The sequence below is a fragment of the Schistosoma mansoni genome (genome assembly GCF_000237925.1).
Source record: "Schistosoma mansoni, WGS project CABG00000000 data, supercontig 0325, strain Puerto Rico, whole genome shotgun sequence".
Classification (NCBI taxonomy): Eukaryota; Metazoa; Platyhelminthes; class Trematoda; order Strigeidida; family Schistosomatidae; genus Schistosoma; species Schistosoma mansoni.
In genome coordinates, this window is record NW_017386177.1 from 5513 (window position 1) to 24640 (window position 19128).

General features: G+C 32.6%; 2 protein-coding genes across 2 annotated transcripts in view; both read right to left on the minus strand.

Annotated features, from left to right (window-relative positions):
* Nucleotides 1–316: 316 nt before the first annotated feature.
* On the minus strand, nucleotides 317–2955 carry Smp_205400 (unnamed protein product; the record flags this gene model as incomplete). Its single annotated transcript, XM_018789341.1, has 2 exons — nucleotides 317–498; nucleotides 2181–2955. The coding sequence occupies 2 exons, from the start codon at nucleotides 2953–2955 to the stop codon at nucleotides 317–319; spliced, it is 957 nt and encodes a 318-aa protein (XP_018644712.1).
* Nucleotides 2956–9945: 6990 nt separating this feature from the next.
* Smp_199540 (inositol 1,4,5-trisphosphate receptor, putative) overlaps nucleotides 9946–19128 on the minus strand; it is a gene marked incomplete at both ends in the record, with an annotated part of 43177 nt that continues 33994 nt past the window's right edge. The window contains 2 exons of the mRNA XM_018789452.1: nucleotides 9946–9993; nucleotides 15732–15899. Of these exons, the coding sequence (XP_018644713.1) occupies nucleotides 9946–9993; nucleotides 15732–15899 (216 nt within the window). The remainder of the gene's footprint in view (nucleotides 9994–15731; nucleotides 15900–19128) is intronic.

The following is a 19128-nucleotide window of genomic DNA, read 5'->3' on the forward strand; positions in this document are numbered from 1 at the left end:
ACTCAGTAGCTGAGTGGATAACGCGATGGCGTTTGAAGCGAAAGGTAATGGGTTCGAATCCGAGAGTGAACATCAACTCTAAGATGCAGGTACATCTGGCTGACGAGTCCCAAGTAGGACGAAACGCGCGTCAAACTGGATTCCACTGCTAGCCTCTATCCATCTTTGCTTACCATGCTTGTAAATTAGGCAATATCGAGGCAATACGCACAGTATGTACATATGCCAATTAGAGACTGACCAGTTTCAGTCCTAACACATCGATAGGAAGATTCAAACAAACAATACTTAATGAATTTAAGTAACATCATATTTATTAGAATAAAATATTTACTTGTATAAGTCGATCACCAACACGTAATTGTCCATCTTTTATAGCTGAACCATCAGGTAAAATATTTTTCACATATACAGCAAATAATGATTCATTGATTGTTGTATTGGATATAGATTTAGGAATAAGTTTTGTTGTTAAACTAAATCCTAAACCAGATGAAGCTGTATGCGATGATTAGTGGTGTAACGAACATGGAAGAAAGAAAAAATACAACAGAAGAATAAGTTGGTGAAGTATATATCATTAAGAAATAAGTAAGTAACAACAATACAATTAGTAAAGGGGAATATTGTTGAAAACCATAAATCCTGTTTTACTAATAAAATTCCCACTCACGTTGGAGAGAGGTAATTACGAGAGGTAGGTCCTCTAAGTTTAAGTGAGAAGTAATGATTAATAAAGTTCAACTATGACTAGCTTAAGACAAATACCTCTGAATGGCAATGAGTGATGGTCACTCATTATCCTGAATTGATTGAAGTTAGAAATATACTGGGTAACTGGTCAAGGTTTGCGCGTTTACGTATTGGCCCTGGGTGCGATCCCCTTCGTTACAGTGGTGGTTTCACACTGTTAGACAGTTTTATACTATAAAGAAACAGATTTTCCGTGCTTCATAGTTCCCCCATGGTTCGATATGTAATAACTGAACTAAAAATAATGACAGAACGATGATTATACAAATTCAAGAAGCTTATTTAAGCGTTGCTTAGGTTTCTTTCTAGTTATCGTTCATCAGCAAAGCGTGTTTCTATTATCTAGTATCGGTTATTTCGTCTGTATTTCTAGATATTAGGATAAAACTGTTATAAAAATGGGGGTACTGATTAAACTGAAGTAATGTTTCTTCCAAACTTTTGTACGAAGTAATCTGCTCATGAATGTGGATTTGGATTGATGTAAGTCTCGACATCAATAAATTCCTGTTTTAATTTATACACCGAGACTAAAACCTAATACCTATCGATGCGCTACACCTTATGAAGAGATTATATTGATACAGTAGTAAGGGATAGGACCGGGATTTAATTTTAAAAAATGAAGGAAATAGGAATAACGTGTAATCTGAAATACAGGTCAGTTATTAAGGCATCTAAGAAAAATGTTTATCTGATTAAAAGAGTTCTATTCACTTTTATGTAGGATGTAGAAAGAAATTACTGGAAATTACTGGGATCTTAACTAAGAAGGCGTGTTTTCATTGCACAGCACCGTATCGTAAACTTACTAACTCTCCATTCTTGAACCTCATTTTAGTATCAGGAATTTGGAAGCCATTAGGATGACGCTTAAAACATGTGTCCAAACCATTAAAATACATGTTTCTATATGGTGACATTCACTAAGTTATCACCACTGAGCCCAAAAAATATTTTCGAACCCCCGTATTACTAAAATGGTGTTGACATTAGGAGTCAAAAGTCTTTCGAAGATAACTATGATCGAATACAGAGAGTTACTTATTATATTCACATAAGAGAGGTAAGGTTTCGCAAGCACAGAATAAAACATCACTCATTAACTCCTTGCAAAATTCGACCATTTAACAGCCAAGCTAAGATTATGACGGCTCTTAAGATAGTATTTTTAGGAAAAATTATTATGTACGAAACGACCGTCCAGTGCTTCCAGGTTTTCCATGGTGATCTAGCTTCAATCGACTCATGATTTCAACTATGAAAATATTATGGATTTCACAAGTTTTTGAAAGAAAACCATCCTGTGCATTAAAATAAAGTCTGTGTGATTCCGTTAAATATCATTCAACTATTTTACCAAGCAGGAAAAAGCTTGACATAAACGTCTTAATCACCTAAGAGACTGAAAATACCATATGACCTACATTTTCGTAATGTAATCAATTTATCTTCTTCTCTAATACAATCCGATGTACAACAACATGTTATCGGTGGTATCAATTCATTATCCATATTTCTATGATCTATAGAATGTAAATGTGGTGGATTTAATGCAATATGCTGTTGTACATTATAAACATTATTAGAATGAATTTGTTGTTGATGATCATGATGATGATGATGATGACGTACACAATAATTATAGTGTATACAATTTGATACACTAGATAATCCTGATTTATCTATATTACATGCAATATCACTTGTCATTGGTGATACTGCCAATGCCATGGCATTTGCAGCAGCTCTTAAACGATCATCTCGTTCTATTCCAACCTCCATTTCAGCTAATAATAACTGACGTCTAGCTTCTGATTCACGACGTTTCGATAATAATTCAGTCATATGAAGAATTTCATCCTCAGCATCTATTTGATGCAATGAATTGCATACACAACACGCAATCGCCCCATTATCTTGACCAATGTTATTTGGCATAATTAAATCGGATTGCTTTATATTATTATTACTATTATTATTGCTATCATACATAGGATATTGCTTCTCCTCATTTTGTTCACTTCCTTCATGACTACTATGACTACCACTTCCGGTAGTGGTCATAGTAGTGTGTGCTTTTTCTTTTGAATCCTCATTGTCACAGTCATCACCAATTTTATGGTTACAGATTACTCCGACTTCACCGCTTATCGGATCCATAACATTTGCTAACTGATTAGAATTTTGAATTGAGTTCATTTGGACTTTATGATTTTCACGTTCTTCTGATTGAGAAGATGTATTAAGGCTTTGAAAAGAAGAATTTATGTAAAAATTATCACGTTTTAAATTTTGATAGTGGCAACTTCATTATGACAGAGTACAAATAATAAAAAAGAAACAAATAAAGTATTAAGGCTCATCTGGACTATCTCATCTTCATTCTATCCATACCTTCCATTTTTGTGTATGTTTTTTACACTACTTATAAACATTCAGTAGCTTTAGATGTTAAACTAATTTTCAAGACCTCAGATAATACCACTATCCTGTCAATGGTCTTAACACTTTAATAAATACCAAAACATTTTTCATCCATTATCATCCAATAAAACTACTGGTTTAGAAAATTTATTCTTTAAAAAGAGATTTAAAAATAGGGTTTAATTTGTAGGCTTACGTTTCCAAGTAATTATGAAGAAGAAGAAGAAGAAGAAGAAGAGGAATTTACCGAGGACTAATGAAGTGACTACGAACGTAGCCACGAACAAAACGATGTGTCCCAGGTAAGTAGTGTTTATATTTGTATGGACAAAATGCGAGAAATTACGTTGTACTTCTTTTTGTGTTAACGAGTATGTTACTGATTGTATGACCACTTTTCATTATTGAAGAAGAACTAACATGAGTCACACCAACAGAACTGATGTGACTTTCTTATTTCATATTACAAAACAATCTTCGGAAACGTCTTTATTACAACAAAATTCAAATGAAAAGCAGTTACCTTTCAAGACCAAATGAAAACCATTTATACAACATGAATTTCAACTAACTAAAATACAACTATGTAGTAATCCTAGGCAATTAGCGATTTTGTACAGAAAATAAAATGTGTGTTTCTAAGTACATAAGTATATATGTTGAGATGTAAGTTAACTAATTACTTATTTCTAAAGTTTCATCGACATGGATCAGGAATTCTCGCCACTGAAGGATTATTAATGGCAGTCAACATCAGAAATGTGATCATCACTGATTCAATAAACTGGTTCGTATAAGTTTATTTCATCGTCTAAACTACCTTGTTTCTTTTGATATTTTATGCTTTAAACACTGTTATAACTTCTGAGAATCATTGGAATGCCGAAAAACAGAAGAGATTAAATAATCATTTGGGATTTCTGGTTGCTTATAGATGACCACTAGAAGTTGCGTGATTTCAGACCTATATCGATTTTAGTAGTCAATTGGATTTGTCACATCTTTTACAGACGTAAAACATGTATTCCTGACTCAGATAGTCGGTTAAATATAATGCCAAAATTTTACATGCATACTAAAGTCATTATAATTTAAAATCAACGAACATGCTCAGTCTGTACACAAACTGTTTAAATACTATAAAACAGATTTATATGTTGCTATATTGACGGCTGTAACTACTTGTTATAATGCGAAATATAGCGTGGATATTGCGATAGGACTACACGCAATTCTACCGATTGACCGAATTCAGATATCCTAGTTCGACCCCAATACTGTTCCCCAACTCCAATAAATCAGAACACAGCCGTTAAATGAGAATTGTTTATGGGGTCAGCAGCAGAACAAAAATGGTTTACAGACAAGGCATATTTATACAGTTACGATGACTATTAACAGTAACCAATGGAAAGGAAGGACACGTGAAGGTTATAATTAGGACGACTCAAAATTGACCAATAGGGAAACGACACATGAAAGTCATAGTTAGGACACTGTAAATAATGGCCAATAGGAAATAACATGCGAATTATGTGAAGAGTCTGAAAACATACCATTTTACATTCGAGATAATTTTTGGGATATTCTTGTGAATATCCTAACACCTCCCCTTGGAAAAAATTAATAGCGACGCAATCGAGGGTTTACCTGAAAGTTCTTTGGTTTTCTGCGTTTGCGTGCCGACCTCCTTCGAGGTAACGACCGAGAACTTGAAGAATGTTCTGCTTGATTAGATGACTGAGTTGCCTCCGTTGTAGGTATTGGCGGAAGTTGGAAAGTATCCAGTAGTAAATCGAGTGGGACGCATTTCGTAACTTCAACTTTTTCCTTGGATTCTCTTGGCCTTAGTTGATTATGGTGCCTGGTCCAGATTTCTTTGTTTACTCTGACCTCATACATGACCTTCCCCTGTCTCTTTGCGACTTCACCCTCTATCCATCTATCATACCCATGTCTATAGTCCCGAACATACACTTTCGCACCAACTTTGTAGGGAATTCTAGTGTTCTGCATTCGAGGATTCTGCCGGGTTACTCGCCTGGGTGCCATCGCACTATGGACTGTTCGTAGCCTCCAACCAGGCTGGAGGAGTTCGATGAATCGATTTTGGAGGTCTGCAGCATGCTGTTGTGTAGTAGCAGGAGTTTTTACTTGATTACAGATAGTGCTGATAGGTAGATTGGCAAGACCAAGTTCTTCGAACCAATCTAAACCCAGAAGATTGAGAGGGGATTTGGTGATGTAGCACGTACCCTTGAAGGTTGTACCTCTGAACGAAATACAGCAATTAAGTTCACCATGAAGGCGGAGATGACCACCACATGCACTAACGGCTGTCTGCGAAGATGGTTTGATGGGAGGTTGACCCAAGGTTCGCCAAGTATCTTTCGACAGAATAGTGATATCTGATGCAGTGTCCAACTGCAATCGAACTGGCTGACCATTGATTGAGAGGGTAAGAAATTTGCGTCGCGTGGCGGCATGAGTGTGAAAGACTGCTGCTAAACTCCCTGATGAGGGAACCGGCTTTTTAGGATAACGATGCTGCGTCTGTTCATTTCGACGGCTATTGGGTCGATGGGATTGACAAAAACCGCTTTTGTGACCAACTTTATGACAGCGATCGCACAGCTGCTGTTTGAATGGACAAAATTTCACATAATGCCAGGCTCCACAGTGCCAACATGGAGAGGGGGGCTTCTTGTGAACCGGTCTGGAGTGATTAGAGAAAGAAGGAGCATTGGCTTTCGTAGGACCACAGGTTGTTGATCTCGGAGATTTGTTCTGACGTTGGACAGCGTGAACTTCGCAACCACCCTGGCCCCCAGATTGGACCAAAGTGGTGTCACGCTGCAGGTTGACAATGCGTTGATACTCGTCGGCGATTGCATTAAGTGTCAGCGTAGGGTCTTGTTCAAGGCGGTTCAGCAATCGAGTTCTGATGTCGGAGAATTTGGGTGACTGAAGACTACATATGAATACGAGGGATTTGAATTGGTCGTCGGTAAGGGATTTGAGCTTGAACCGTTCGCACTCACGGTTGACAATGCCAACATGGGTTAAGAAGTCATCGGACTCGTTCATGACCAGTTTTAAACAGCGATAACGCGTATTGAAGAGTGAATGATGGTCACCAAAAAGTTGACTGAGAGTTTGAACAGTGGCATCGAAGGAACGGTCTCGTGGGTTCTGCGGTAGAATGTAGTTGCAATACTTATCAAGCTCTGATGGACCAAGTTTTCGAAGGAGAAGACGCACCTTCCACGAATCATCTCTGTCAGCAAGGTCGACTTTAAAAAGATCTTCATAACGTCTGAACCAGGTATCAAATGTAATATTGGCATCAGGATCATAAAGAAACTCTGAAATACCACTAGTAATACCGTCGACTGATTGAGGGATTGTTGGTGTACATGAGACTCGAGAAGAGATCTGCGTCTGAGTAAACATCTCCATCAGCTTCAGCTGTTGCTTGAACAATTCTTCTAATTTAACTGGATCCATAGCTAGTCAGCAACTTGTTTGCAAAATCTCCGTCGCCAAATTGTTATAATGCGAAATATAGCGTATTGCGATAGGACTACGCGAAATTCTACCGATTGACCAAATTCAGATATCCTAGTTCGACCCCAATACTGTTCCCCAACTCCAATAAATCAGAACACAGCCGTTAAATGAGAATTGTTTATGGGGTCAGCAGCAGAACAAAAATGGTTTACAGACAAGGCATATTTATACAGTTACGATGACTATTAACAGTAACCAATGGAAAGGAAGGACACGTGAAGGTTATAATTAGGACGACTCAAAATTGACCAATAGGGAAACGACACATGAAAGTCATAGTTAGGACACTGTAAATAATGGCCAATAGGAAATAACATGCGAATTATGTGAAGAGTCTGAAAACATACCATTTTACATTCGAGATAATTTTTGGGATATTCTTGTGAATATCCTAACACATGTATAGATGACTAGTGGTGGACACGGAAAGTTTGCCTAGGGGAGTTGGAAAACCCTGATTTATAACCAAAGGTGCACATAAGCTACAGTATCCTGATGGAAAAAATGGCGTGTGAACCAATCGTTGGTCACCGGCTACCAAGAGACTGCATCTCCTCACGATGCTCCACTGTCTTGTGGATCAGACCTTTAGGTCGAAGGCTCAGGGTGTGGTCCCCTAAGAAAACCACCTGCTTCACTTTGGGCACCTGAGCAGTATCACAGCCCTCACACAAATCAAATGAGATTTGTATTCGTTACCCCCTTGTATCAATACAAAAATTTGTTATATAGAAATTTATTCTTTTACATTCTACATTGGATTACTTACTTGTTTATTTATTTATTTATTTTATCATTTTAGATTACCTCTGGTATCTTATCATTAAGTTGTTTTATAATATGCCTTATAACAAGTATATATTCTGGTAAAAAAGGTAATTTAATTGCATCTTATGATAATACATGTAAAACAATTACATTAGAACAATATAAACAAACAAAACAATTTTATAATAATATATCATTTAATAATAAAATAATCAATAATAGTTATCATCAATCAATCAATCAATTAATCAATAATTCAAATTTTAATAAACAATCGATAAAATCATTATGTTGTTATGAAATTATTAAAAATACATGTGAATGTTATATAAATCATTATAATCAATATATAGAATATTATCATAATATATCATGTCATTTATTATTATCATCAATTAAAGATTATATTATATTACAATCAGCATTAATGTGTATTGGTTCTGGTGTATCATTATGGTTATGGTTTATATTTATTGAAAATAAATTAAAATTATTATTAATTAATAATCAATACACAAGAATAAGTTTTTCATCAATAACAAATAATCAATTAATTAACACTTGATATATTGATTGATTAATTAATTCATTAATTAATTTAATCAATAAATTAATAATTAATAATTAAGATTTTAATAAAAATTTAATCAATAAATCAATAATTAATTATTTTTTATGTAATGTATAATATAATATTAAATAGTATTTAATAATTGTAAATAATTATTGAAATAGTAAATAATGAAGTGTTAAGTTACATGTTTTAAAAAATCAAAAAAAAAAAAAATGTAAAAATAAAAAAACTTGAAAAGATGATCGTTTTATTAAATTAAAATTTCATTTATATCAATTATTAATTGTAATGATAGTAAAATAATGAATATCAATGATCAACAAATATTGACATTTATTTAAATAAATAAATAAATAAAATTACCAATAATTGTTTACATTCAAAAATAAACAAAAAAAACAAACAAAAGTATTGATTATTCAATGTTCAATTTCATTATTGTAGAATAATAATCTCCATGTATGAGTATATATATATAGATATAATTAGCTGTATATTTTATAATTATAATTATGTATTTATTAATGAATCTTTATTGATTTATTTTTTATTATTTTAAGTATAAATAAATTTATGTTTTATTACTGTTTAAATTTTCTTTTGTATTTTTAACATAACCAAATATTATCAGAAAGGCTTTTTGTGGAGATTTAGTATTTTCATAATTGAAAACGTGAGTCAACTTCGTGGATTTGTTGGAGTTAGACATAAACACCATCGGATGCCGGCTCAGTGGGATAGAGGTTAAATGCTCTGGCGCGAGACTGGTAGGTCTTGGGATCGAATCTCGCTAGGCGAGGTCGTGGATGCGCACTGCTGAGGAGTCCCACAGTAGGACGAAATGGTCGTCCAGTGCTACCAGGTTTTCGATGGTGGTCTAGCTTCAATTAACTCACACTTTCAACTACGAAAACATTCAAATATTCCTCATAATAATAATGATAATAATGATAACACAATTCAGTGATTATTTAAATTTCTTTGCCAAGATATCTAAACTCATTTCTTCATGATAATGTGAAATTCTGTCACAGAGTGGGGATCAACTGTTGAAGTAAATCTCTTAGTGAAATAAACATTTAACCACAAGTATTGACATGAATAGTCAATAATTGTTTTTTTTTTAATAAAAATAGCGTCATTACCCTATCGTTACCAATAATACGTTGCTCTTTCTTTCTTTAAGAGTTACAGTAAATTATTAAATAATCACCACAACAGGAAGAGGGATAATCTGGCAGAGACGTTCAAATAAGCGAACAATCGACGTGAATATACAACTGAACAACCTTTTTCGAGATAAAGGACGTAATATAAAGATGTAATAGAATATAAGTTATTTCATTGCTCTCACTTTTGGACCTAAATTGAAAATGAACAAAATGTAACTGTAAACCAATAAAAATTATTGGTTTGTGATATGTAGTAGGTCATAGAACTTCCAGAACAACACTCAGATTTCGGGAGCTTGTAGTAAATCCAAATCATCTCCTTTTTCTCTCACATTTTGTCTGAAATGTATCAACATTCCGGTTAATTTATGAACATCTGTCCATTCTTTGGGGAGCTTAGTAACGAGTAAAGCTGGTGAGCTCTGTTTTTCACTCTACTATTTGCTTCAGTTTTTCCTGAGTTACAGTACAGCTTTATGAACACTTCTAATTCTAATAAGGAGTCCTAGTGTATTAATGATGTTGACAAGTTATTCCAAAATTTCATGTGTGTTTTTATTCAGTACATCTAAAATCAGACACAATTACAACTCAGTCTTCAAAAGAATCCTTCGACTTGTTCTTCAGAAGAGAGGAAAAGAGTGAGAACATCTCACCCAGTCAGCATTCATCGGAAACAACTTAGAAACGTTGAAAAAATGACGAATTATACATCAAATTATGATTATTCTAAAACAAAGAATATTAGAGCGAACAATCATTACCATAATCAGTCTCCACAATTTTTATATCACAAAAGGCAAAATAGGTCATGCTACTAAACTAAACAATATTATGTTAAAAAATGGTGAACTTCTACCCGACGTTTGGGCTGATAATGTCGTTCAGAAGGACGATAAAAGCTCCACGACCAAACCATCCAGCTCAGAGAACAAACCTACATCAAAATGGTGGACTTTGTATCTCATACGCCCTCGATACTACAAAAATGTATCATCTGTAGGTGATAAAATTTATTTACAAGAGGTTAGGATAATTCACAGTAAGCTATCAATTTATAATTAATATTTTAGGGACCCAAGATCTAACTCCAGGTTGATCGTTTCTGATTGTTACCGAAATATATAAATGTCTCCAATTCTTGTATATAATCGTCGAATCAAATCGCATTAGAGAATAACGGAATTAAATAAGTCAAATTCGAGAATGAGTTTCAAGTACGTGCATTTCATACAATACTTAATCGGGAAGCGAAGCAAAACAAAATGACGCCCAGTGGAGAAGGAGAGTGAACCAACTCCATTTAATCAAGCGTTAATCGATATTTATAACCGATCAAAAATAAGTTATAGGCATATGATGAGTAAAATAAGAAACGCACACACATACAGTCATATAAAAACAATAAAAGTTAATAAACGAATAATTAACAAGGTCAAAATGTAGCTTAAGAAGAATGTATAGATTGATCTATCCACAGGCTAGAATAACCTATGTGGGCTCGACATAGGACCAGCCACTACAATATAATAACAAAGTAGAATGCGGATCAAATGCTTAGTAGGAAAATTTTGTTTAGTTAATAGAGATAATAATGTCTTGTGAATACAATATATAAAAAAGAGGTTTTGTCCTAGTGAATAAATCAGCTCCATACATTATCTTCTCTACTTTTTGGATATCCATTCTTCCCAGAGGCAATGCGTCATGCAATTTTCAAAGTGATCAATCCTAACCAGAATATATTTGTTCCTCCGACTACTATTACGTAAACCTACATTAATGTCAGTACTCATTATCTCCTTTTAAACAGTCAGGTTTCACATTTTTGAAAAGTATTCGAGGCTTAGCTTAGTTCCTGAACATTCGATATACCTTACGGACTCTGACATAGTGTCATGCATCTTTACCATGATTACGTAATCAATATCTCAGTTTGATCACTTCAATCATCTTATTTTACATGGATTTACAGGAGTTTTATCAAAAACATCCGAAAATAAACTATGGAAGCATTAATTGTTACGAACAGTGTGGTATTTAAAAATTAACTAATTACAAATATTGAAAATAGATTTCATTTCTTGAATAGGCTGAACACCATACCAATTGCTCGTCCGATTATTACAATTTATGATAAATTTCACTGGCAGTCCTATTTTCCTAACATTAATTGGAAGTACTCAGCTATGTAAAATAAACTTTCATTCGAGTCTTCTGCATGATTTGTCCGGCAAAAACGAATATCCGAACAATGCCTTCAACTTAATTTACCTATACTCTTGTTGATTATCAGCAAAGCATATTTATAGTTTCAGAAGATTCGGGATCTTTAGAAATTTCAAAATCAGTGGTCCATAGGACTTAATCAAATGAACTAATCTTGTTGATAAATCCTTTATAGTGGCTAGAATTTACAAACTAATATTTAGCTTCTAGCTCTATGGCAACATAGAAGTTATATTTCTAAAAATGGTACTTTCTGTAGTTTACTTCCCTTTCTCATGAGATATTAGTCTGACATTTTGAAAACGGAAATACTGCCTTTTAGACCTATACGTTTATTTTATTCGAGGTTATTGTTTCTTATAATAATAAAGTGGGAAGTTATATCCAGGTTATTTAACTTAAGAAAAATATCTAGCAATGATTATATGGATGAAGACAAACACTGTAATGGCTAAATGATTTTCAACTTTTTTGTTGACCTATAACTATCAATTTTTTTCTAGGTATCCATACCAAGGTTGGACTTGGTAGGTTCAAATTAATTGTTATATCCCAAAGGAGTAGAAAAATAGTATTTCCGACGTTTCGTGACTTATTGTAAGTCACTTCTTCAGAATAAATAAATCACTGATATTAAATTAACACCAGTTTATTATTATTATTATTATTATATTATTGCGCGACCTTCTTTCACTGTTTTCGGTAGGTAAATGCCTCACATCTGACACGCTTGAACTCCACTAGTTACGGCTTTTCTTAAACCCAGTCACTAGTAGGCACATTATTATAGATTTGATCACTATAGGGCGAATTCGAGCTCGGTACCCGGGGATCCCACTTATGCTGATTTTCAAAATTTCTAAAACCATTCATTTATAAAAACGAATATTTTCATAAAACTTAAGATGGTGACTGGTATGAGTTTGGGTTTTTCTCATTGTAACACTGAAAACTAGAACAATGAATGATAAAAACAAACTAGTATTCAATGATCTATTCATTATATATTGTATGGTTACTATCAACAACAACAATAACAAAAAGAAATACTATTAATCAATTACTATTAATTTAGCTAACTATATCATGTAGCAACTAATCGGTAAACAAAAAAAAACTATCAATATATGAAAAACATTAGATAAACATCTACTCATCTAATTCATATCAACTTATCTTAATGAAATTAAGAAAATAAAAAGGTTTTTAGAAAAAAAAAAGGAAACAAAAGGAAACGTAACATTGAAGTACACACTAATCAATAAAACCTGAGATAAACAAACAACAAATAATTTTCTTGCTATTTTTGTTTATTGTTTATTTTTCTCTCTGATCACAATTTCTTTTTATTTCCATCTTCGTTTTTTTTATTTGTAACAGAATTGAATATTGAAGAAAGTAATTGCTCTTTAGATTTTTCCATGAATTGTTTACTAATCTATAAAGTTTAAAAAGAACAAAAAAACAATAAGTAATTAAAATATTTTTGTTTTTTTTTGTAGAGATTGCTTAAAATGAAGATAATTTCTGGGTGGGGGATGTTGTTTTACATCACTAACTGACCTTCATAAGACAACATAAAGTGTACTTTAAGATAGTTATAATTGATATCAATCAATGGTGGTTATTCAAATGTACAAAATGTTGAGTAAATTATCTTTTATATTGTTGTGTCCCGAAGAGATTTATGAATGGTAACTTTGAGAACTATTTATGGACCGATGTGATATGTATATTTCCTATTGTATAATTACTAAGTAACCTAGCTATTTGTATTCATGTTCCTTTTATTATTAGCTTTATATTGACCCATAGAATATTACCGCACGATTTACCATTCTTGAGTTATCCCCAGTCTATTAATTACTGTCTCCCACATTCACAACTATATTTGGTTAAATCTTATACAAATTTTGTTTTCTATTTTATGGTACGATGTATTCAGTTTGTTTGGTATATAAACCCAGTATGTTTGTGAATAATGATTCATATTGCAGAGGCTGTTATTGGTGTTCTGGACTTAAGTGACTGGGCTAGGCAGAAAGCAGGACTGATAAGTACTCAAGACTGCTCATACGACTTTCGGGTATCATTGCTCTGATCGATAATTCACTCCTCTCTAATTGTCGGAAATCAGCACGTTCCTATATTAACAAGGCACGCACTCACTCGATATAACATACATCCAGTAATGAAATTCATTTACATAAATCACTGAATTATGACATTTGTAATTCAATATCAAAAACGAAAATTGTTCATTCTAAATCCCCTATCTATCTTAGTTGCTTTACAAATAAATTTTCAATCATCATGAACACTGTGTTACAGTTGTGTTTACGATACATCGATAATTTCAACTCTTTTGATCCTGCCTTAAAAATGCACACATCAAAGATTATACCTTCCTACTGCTAGTTTAATGATAAAGATTTAAAATGTGTAAACGTTATTCTTATTGAGAATATTTATCAAATTTATTTTTAATCTGACATTTTATGCTCTTATTGTTTGTTTTTTTCAAACTGATACTGCGAATCCGTTACGTTATATCTATCGCTAATGTAAAGATGCTTTTAGAACAGTTGATCAGTGCCGTATGAACAAACCAATCATATTGATTACGGTAGAGCATTGATGATAATTTCTGTTACTGTTTTGAGTTCTTTGATTTCTCTCTCCTCTTTCTAATCGCATAACGTGACTGTACAATATCCTATTCGATATCTATTGTTTCAAAACACTAATGACGTTGAGGCTATGTCATTTTTTTGGTATCTACAACCTCTTTTTATTCTGTTCAATTACGGACAACTTATTTACAAGATTGATGATCAATACGGTGCATTCGCCGATAACATTGCTGTACACTAAACTCATTTCATCACTGAATAAACACTAAGTGTTCATCATTTACTTCACATGATTAACACCTCTATGACAAATGTTCGATTAAAACAATTTACGAATCACGTCTTTTCAAATGATGTACCACTGTTTCTTAAAAAATATAACATCTATTTAGATTAGACCTGATCATGGCTGTAGATTGGTGTCCATACTGTAATAATTTCGGCAATAGATATAATACTTATTATTACAATGAATTAAACTTTTCAATGGGAATCACTGGATTATGATGGTTCGCTTCTGACTAGCTCTACAGGATTTAGACTTGATCCCTAACACGGTCATAAGTACGTGTTATTGAATATTATCAAAGTATAATGAAATTTTCTTATTAGGCTGAAGCTATTCCACAATATAAAATTATCGTGATCAAAACTAAATACACGTGTCGTTTTAACAAATACCAGTTCTTAGTCACACTCGGTTTACTAAAGTCAGAACACTATATTTCTTGTATCCAGTAATTTCCAAAGATTGTCCGCTATTCAACTGCAATAATGCAATATACTCTCGTCGAATGACTAGGATTTTTCGTCACAGTTAAAACACTCCAACAAAAGGATGAAAATTTATTATTGGTAAGAACCTAAGCGAACTAGAGTTTGCTTAAAACGGCCATATAATTTATTCCTACTTGTTACGTAGATACGGTGAACCATACCTGCTAAAGATTCCCATGTTTAGGATGTTTAGAAGTGAAAAACTTTTTACCCATCGTCACTTGCTCTGATAGTTTTCATAAATTTTGTTTAGAAGTGTTTATGGCAAATTCAAAAAGATATAATGTTTGATCAAAATGGAGAAATTCTTCTTATAGTGAATACTGTGATCAATACTATTTACTATCATCCTGTGAAGCGGAAATCCTACTTATGAATAGAAATCCTCTCTATCCTAAAATGCTTTCATATCCTTTTCCTTAATAGTTCAACAGTTTTATATGAATTGTGTTTCCTGACGATAAATTAATGTCACTATTTCAGTAAACATTTTCCATTAGTTTCTCTATATTTTTTAAATGTTGGACTAAATGGGGATTTATTGCATTGGATCACATTGAGATATAAATCAGACACATTGCTTACCGGTGTTTCTGAGAGAAATTGCACATTGGCACAATTCCATCTGTGGTTTCATGATCAAAACGTTTGATTAAGAACTGTTGAGTCACATGTTTTAAAAGCTCAGATTATTTACCTCGTTTTTGGTAATTGAGTAGAATTACTCGCCCCCATACAACTTTTATATCTCAAAACATAGTAATTAAATCTATACTCACTTACTGCTTTATAATGATAATAAATATTTTTTTAAAAATTATATCTTACCAGTTTAGACAATTTTTGGAAGCTTTCATTAAGTTTATCCATTGCTTTGACAGTTTTATTGAGTGAGTTAGCTAATGCAGTGATTTCTTCAGATTTTTCTGTAGGACCATTTTCTATGTTATCCAAAGTCATAGCTCGTCTACGTGGTATCCATTTGAATTCATTTTTCTGTATATATAATAGACATATTTATATTTATTGCAAAATATAATAAAAAATCAACAGATTTAATCCTTTGTGAAAAAAAAGTCGTCCCAAATAACTAGCAAGTGACTTAATGACTTAACAGTGTGGTATGAAAGAAAACCTAACGATTTAGAAATGATATTAATTCAATGTTGTTGTTGTTGTTGAAAGCATCATTACATGGACTATAAACATACTATTCACTATTATACAGACTAAAAACATTGTTCTCTTATGGTGAATGGTAAATTTGATCATATTTGTTAAAACAAGTTAATGTACGGTACCAGATTGTATTCATATAAATGACAGATCAATGCGAATAAAATCGTTGAGCAGTCGGTGAATGAATTTAAATAGCCTCATTAAACTCCTTATCTGTAAAAGCAGTAGGGAGAATTCTATATGTGTACCTCCAAAACACTGAAGCTACTTTTATCGAAAAAGCTGTTCCGACTACTGCATTTAAAAGTACTTTGTTTATTATTGTTTATCAAGCTGATTATTTGATGAGGTAACGTTTCGCATGGTTACATGATCATATCTATACAGATTTTTCATTTAGCGAACCCCTTTTCATATATATAATCTTAAGAGGATATTTTTGGCACTGTCATATTTTCTGGCTTCGATGATTTAATTATGATACTTTCAGGGAACACTATAGACAATATAATCAGTAAAAACGTCAAACTATTCAGCTCAGAGAACTTAATATTACATTTAACATAAATTTAAACAATATATACAAAGATTATATATATAAGGAACCTCATCGGTTTTTGTACTCTGTAATTATGAAAACACTTTTGAGCGTTCATAAGTATTTATAAGATTAGAAATCAGTATTTAAGGCCATGCTACGAATTTATTAGGACATAAAAGATAATTTATAACTGATCCACTGTATGTAAGGATTGATAGTGGCTATCAGTGGAATCCAGGACTCACGTTTCGTCTTATTTGGGACTCGTCAGCTGGATGTACCTGCATCTCAGAGTTGATGTTCACTCTGGGACTCTGGGATGCACAGTATGCACATATGTCAATAACAGACTGACCAGTTGCAGTCCTAAACAGCTATGGGAAGATTCAAACAAGTAATACTAAATGAGTTTCATCCACTGTATGTTTATTGTTATTTCAGTAAGTTAAACAAATAAGTTTTTCATGTTAAACAACCTCGTAAATGTTACCAACTGAACGAAATTGACAACGTGAACAACTAAAGTAGATATAATGTGTTATTGTGTTAACATGATTGTTTGATTAACATATTCATTAAATAACGTAAAACGGATCACTTGTGAGTCATTAAATGAAATACAGCTTAAGCTGTTCATTAACATATTTTATCTGGATATTTTAAATGTTGATTAAGTAAACTGCATGTTATTTTTTGCTGGAACTACACAAAATGTATTCATTAAGTATAGAGATGGATGGTAGCTAGCAGTGGAATCTAAAACGTGCGTTTTGTCCCATTTTGGACTCGTTAGTTGGATTTATTTTCATCCCAGAATTGATTAATTTCAATCCTAAACATCAAAGGGAAGATTCAACTAACCAATAAAAATAACTTAAAATATAATATATTTGACGTAAATCAAACGTTTCGCTCAGCATTCTGGTTCAAGCTTTTTCAAGGATATATAATTAAACATCAAAATGATCGAATATAAATAGGTACATAGTTCTTCGGCTAACTGTATACTAAGTATGTTATCTAATCACGTTAACAATGTTTTGGAGTAGGTGTTTGCTATATTGTGTATGAAACATGTTGTATGAAACGAAAAGTGTTTCAAGGTAACAGATTATGTATGTATTTGTAAGTAGATCTGAGGTGTGACAAGAAACGTTATCACTATTTATCATCTCTGATCGGCGAATTTGTAAGAAAACATACAATTTATATGTATGATATAAGTCAAATTTGTCACAGCATGCATAAAATGAAGATAAATAAACAGAATGAAAATAAACGAATGAATGTTTGTGTTATTTTGCTGTTACAGTTAATTGTTCATTATATTCAGAATAATACAATTGATTAGAACAGCTGACTGTAATTGTTGTTATCCAAATAATCAATGATATATATTAAATGGAATAAAGATTTCAGGTTTACTTATTAATTATTAGTTGCCAAGGGACAGCTAATTGTATTCCATCTCTCCTATTAATACAGTTTGATTTGGCCTATATGTGTAGGGCTTCGGCTTTTAGTTTTTCTTCGTAAAAATTTAAATTTTTTTGAAGTTTTCTTGTGCCATTAAAACCAATTATATGACCTAACTCTATTGAGTCTAATGTTATAGCTGATTTCTTTATAAGCTTTTTTATATGATCTGAGGACTTAGAAATGTGCTTTAAGCAAAGTTTATGTTCCTTCACCCTTACATTCAGTTGCCGTTCACAGTAAAACTGTGAAGTGTCTATCCATTTTTATAGAGTTATAATTCATACCAAAGTCATTGACATGAAGCATTTAATATTACCAAAAGCATTCAATCTCTACAATAAAACTGGATACATTTTATTTGTGACAGAATGCTTATTGTTTCAAGTCGTCAGTCACAACGTAGAACTTCGTACATGCATACATCAGTCCGAGTTGCAATACCACATAAGCACAGAGATGAAGTTGTCCATTCAAATCCCATAGTGATAGAAGTAGTAAGAGTATAAGCAATAATCTGAAAGATTAGGGTTTGAAGATGTTATTCAAGAAGTATAATCCATTGAAATAAATTTGAAGAGTAAAAAAAGATAGAAACATGAAGAATTCAAGAGGTTAGAATTAGGGAGAACACAAAGAGTGAATGCACCTTGGTCTATTGTCTAGACATATCATTGATTGATAGTGAACAAATCATGGTTCCTATTTCATAACAGAATAATCTAACGATGATTTAGAAGATTTAAAAGAAAAAGGAAAAATACATATCTCTACCGAAGGAAGAAAAACAATCGTTAAAAAAAGAAAATTCACTCAATTTGATACATTTTTCATCATCCATCATCAGCATCATCATCTTCTTTTTCTTAAAAATGAAAGAAAAAATCTCATTTATTCTCTGACTCATATGAAAAAATATCTTGAATAAATATGAATTCTCAGAAGGGGTCTTTGTGGGGATTTTAATAATTTTACATAGTTGAAATCATGAGTCAATTGAAACTAGACCACCATGGAAAACCTGGAAGC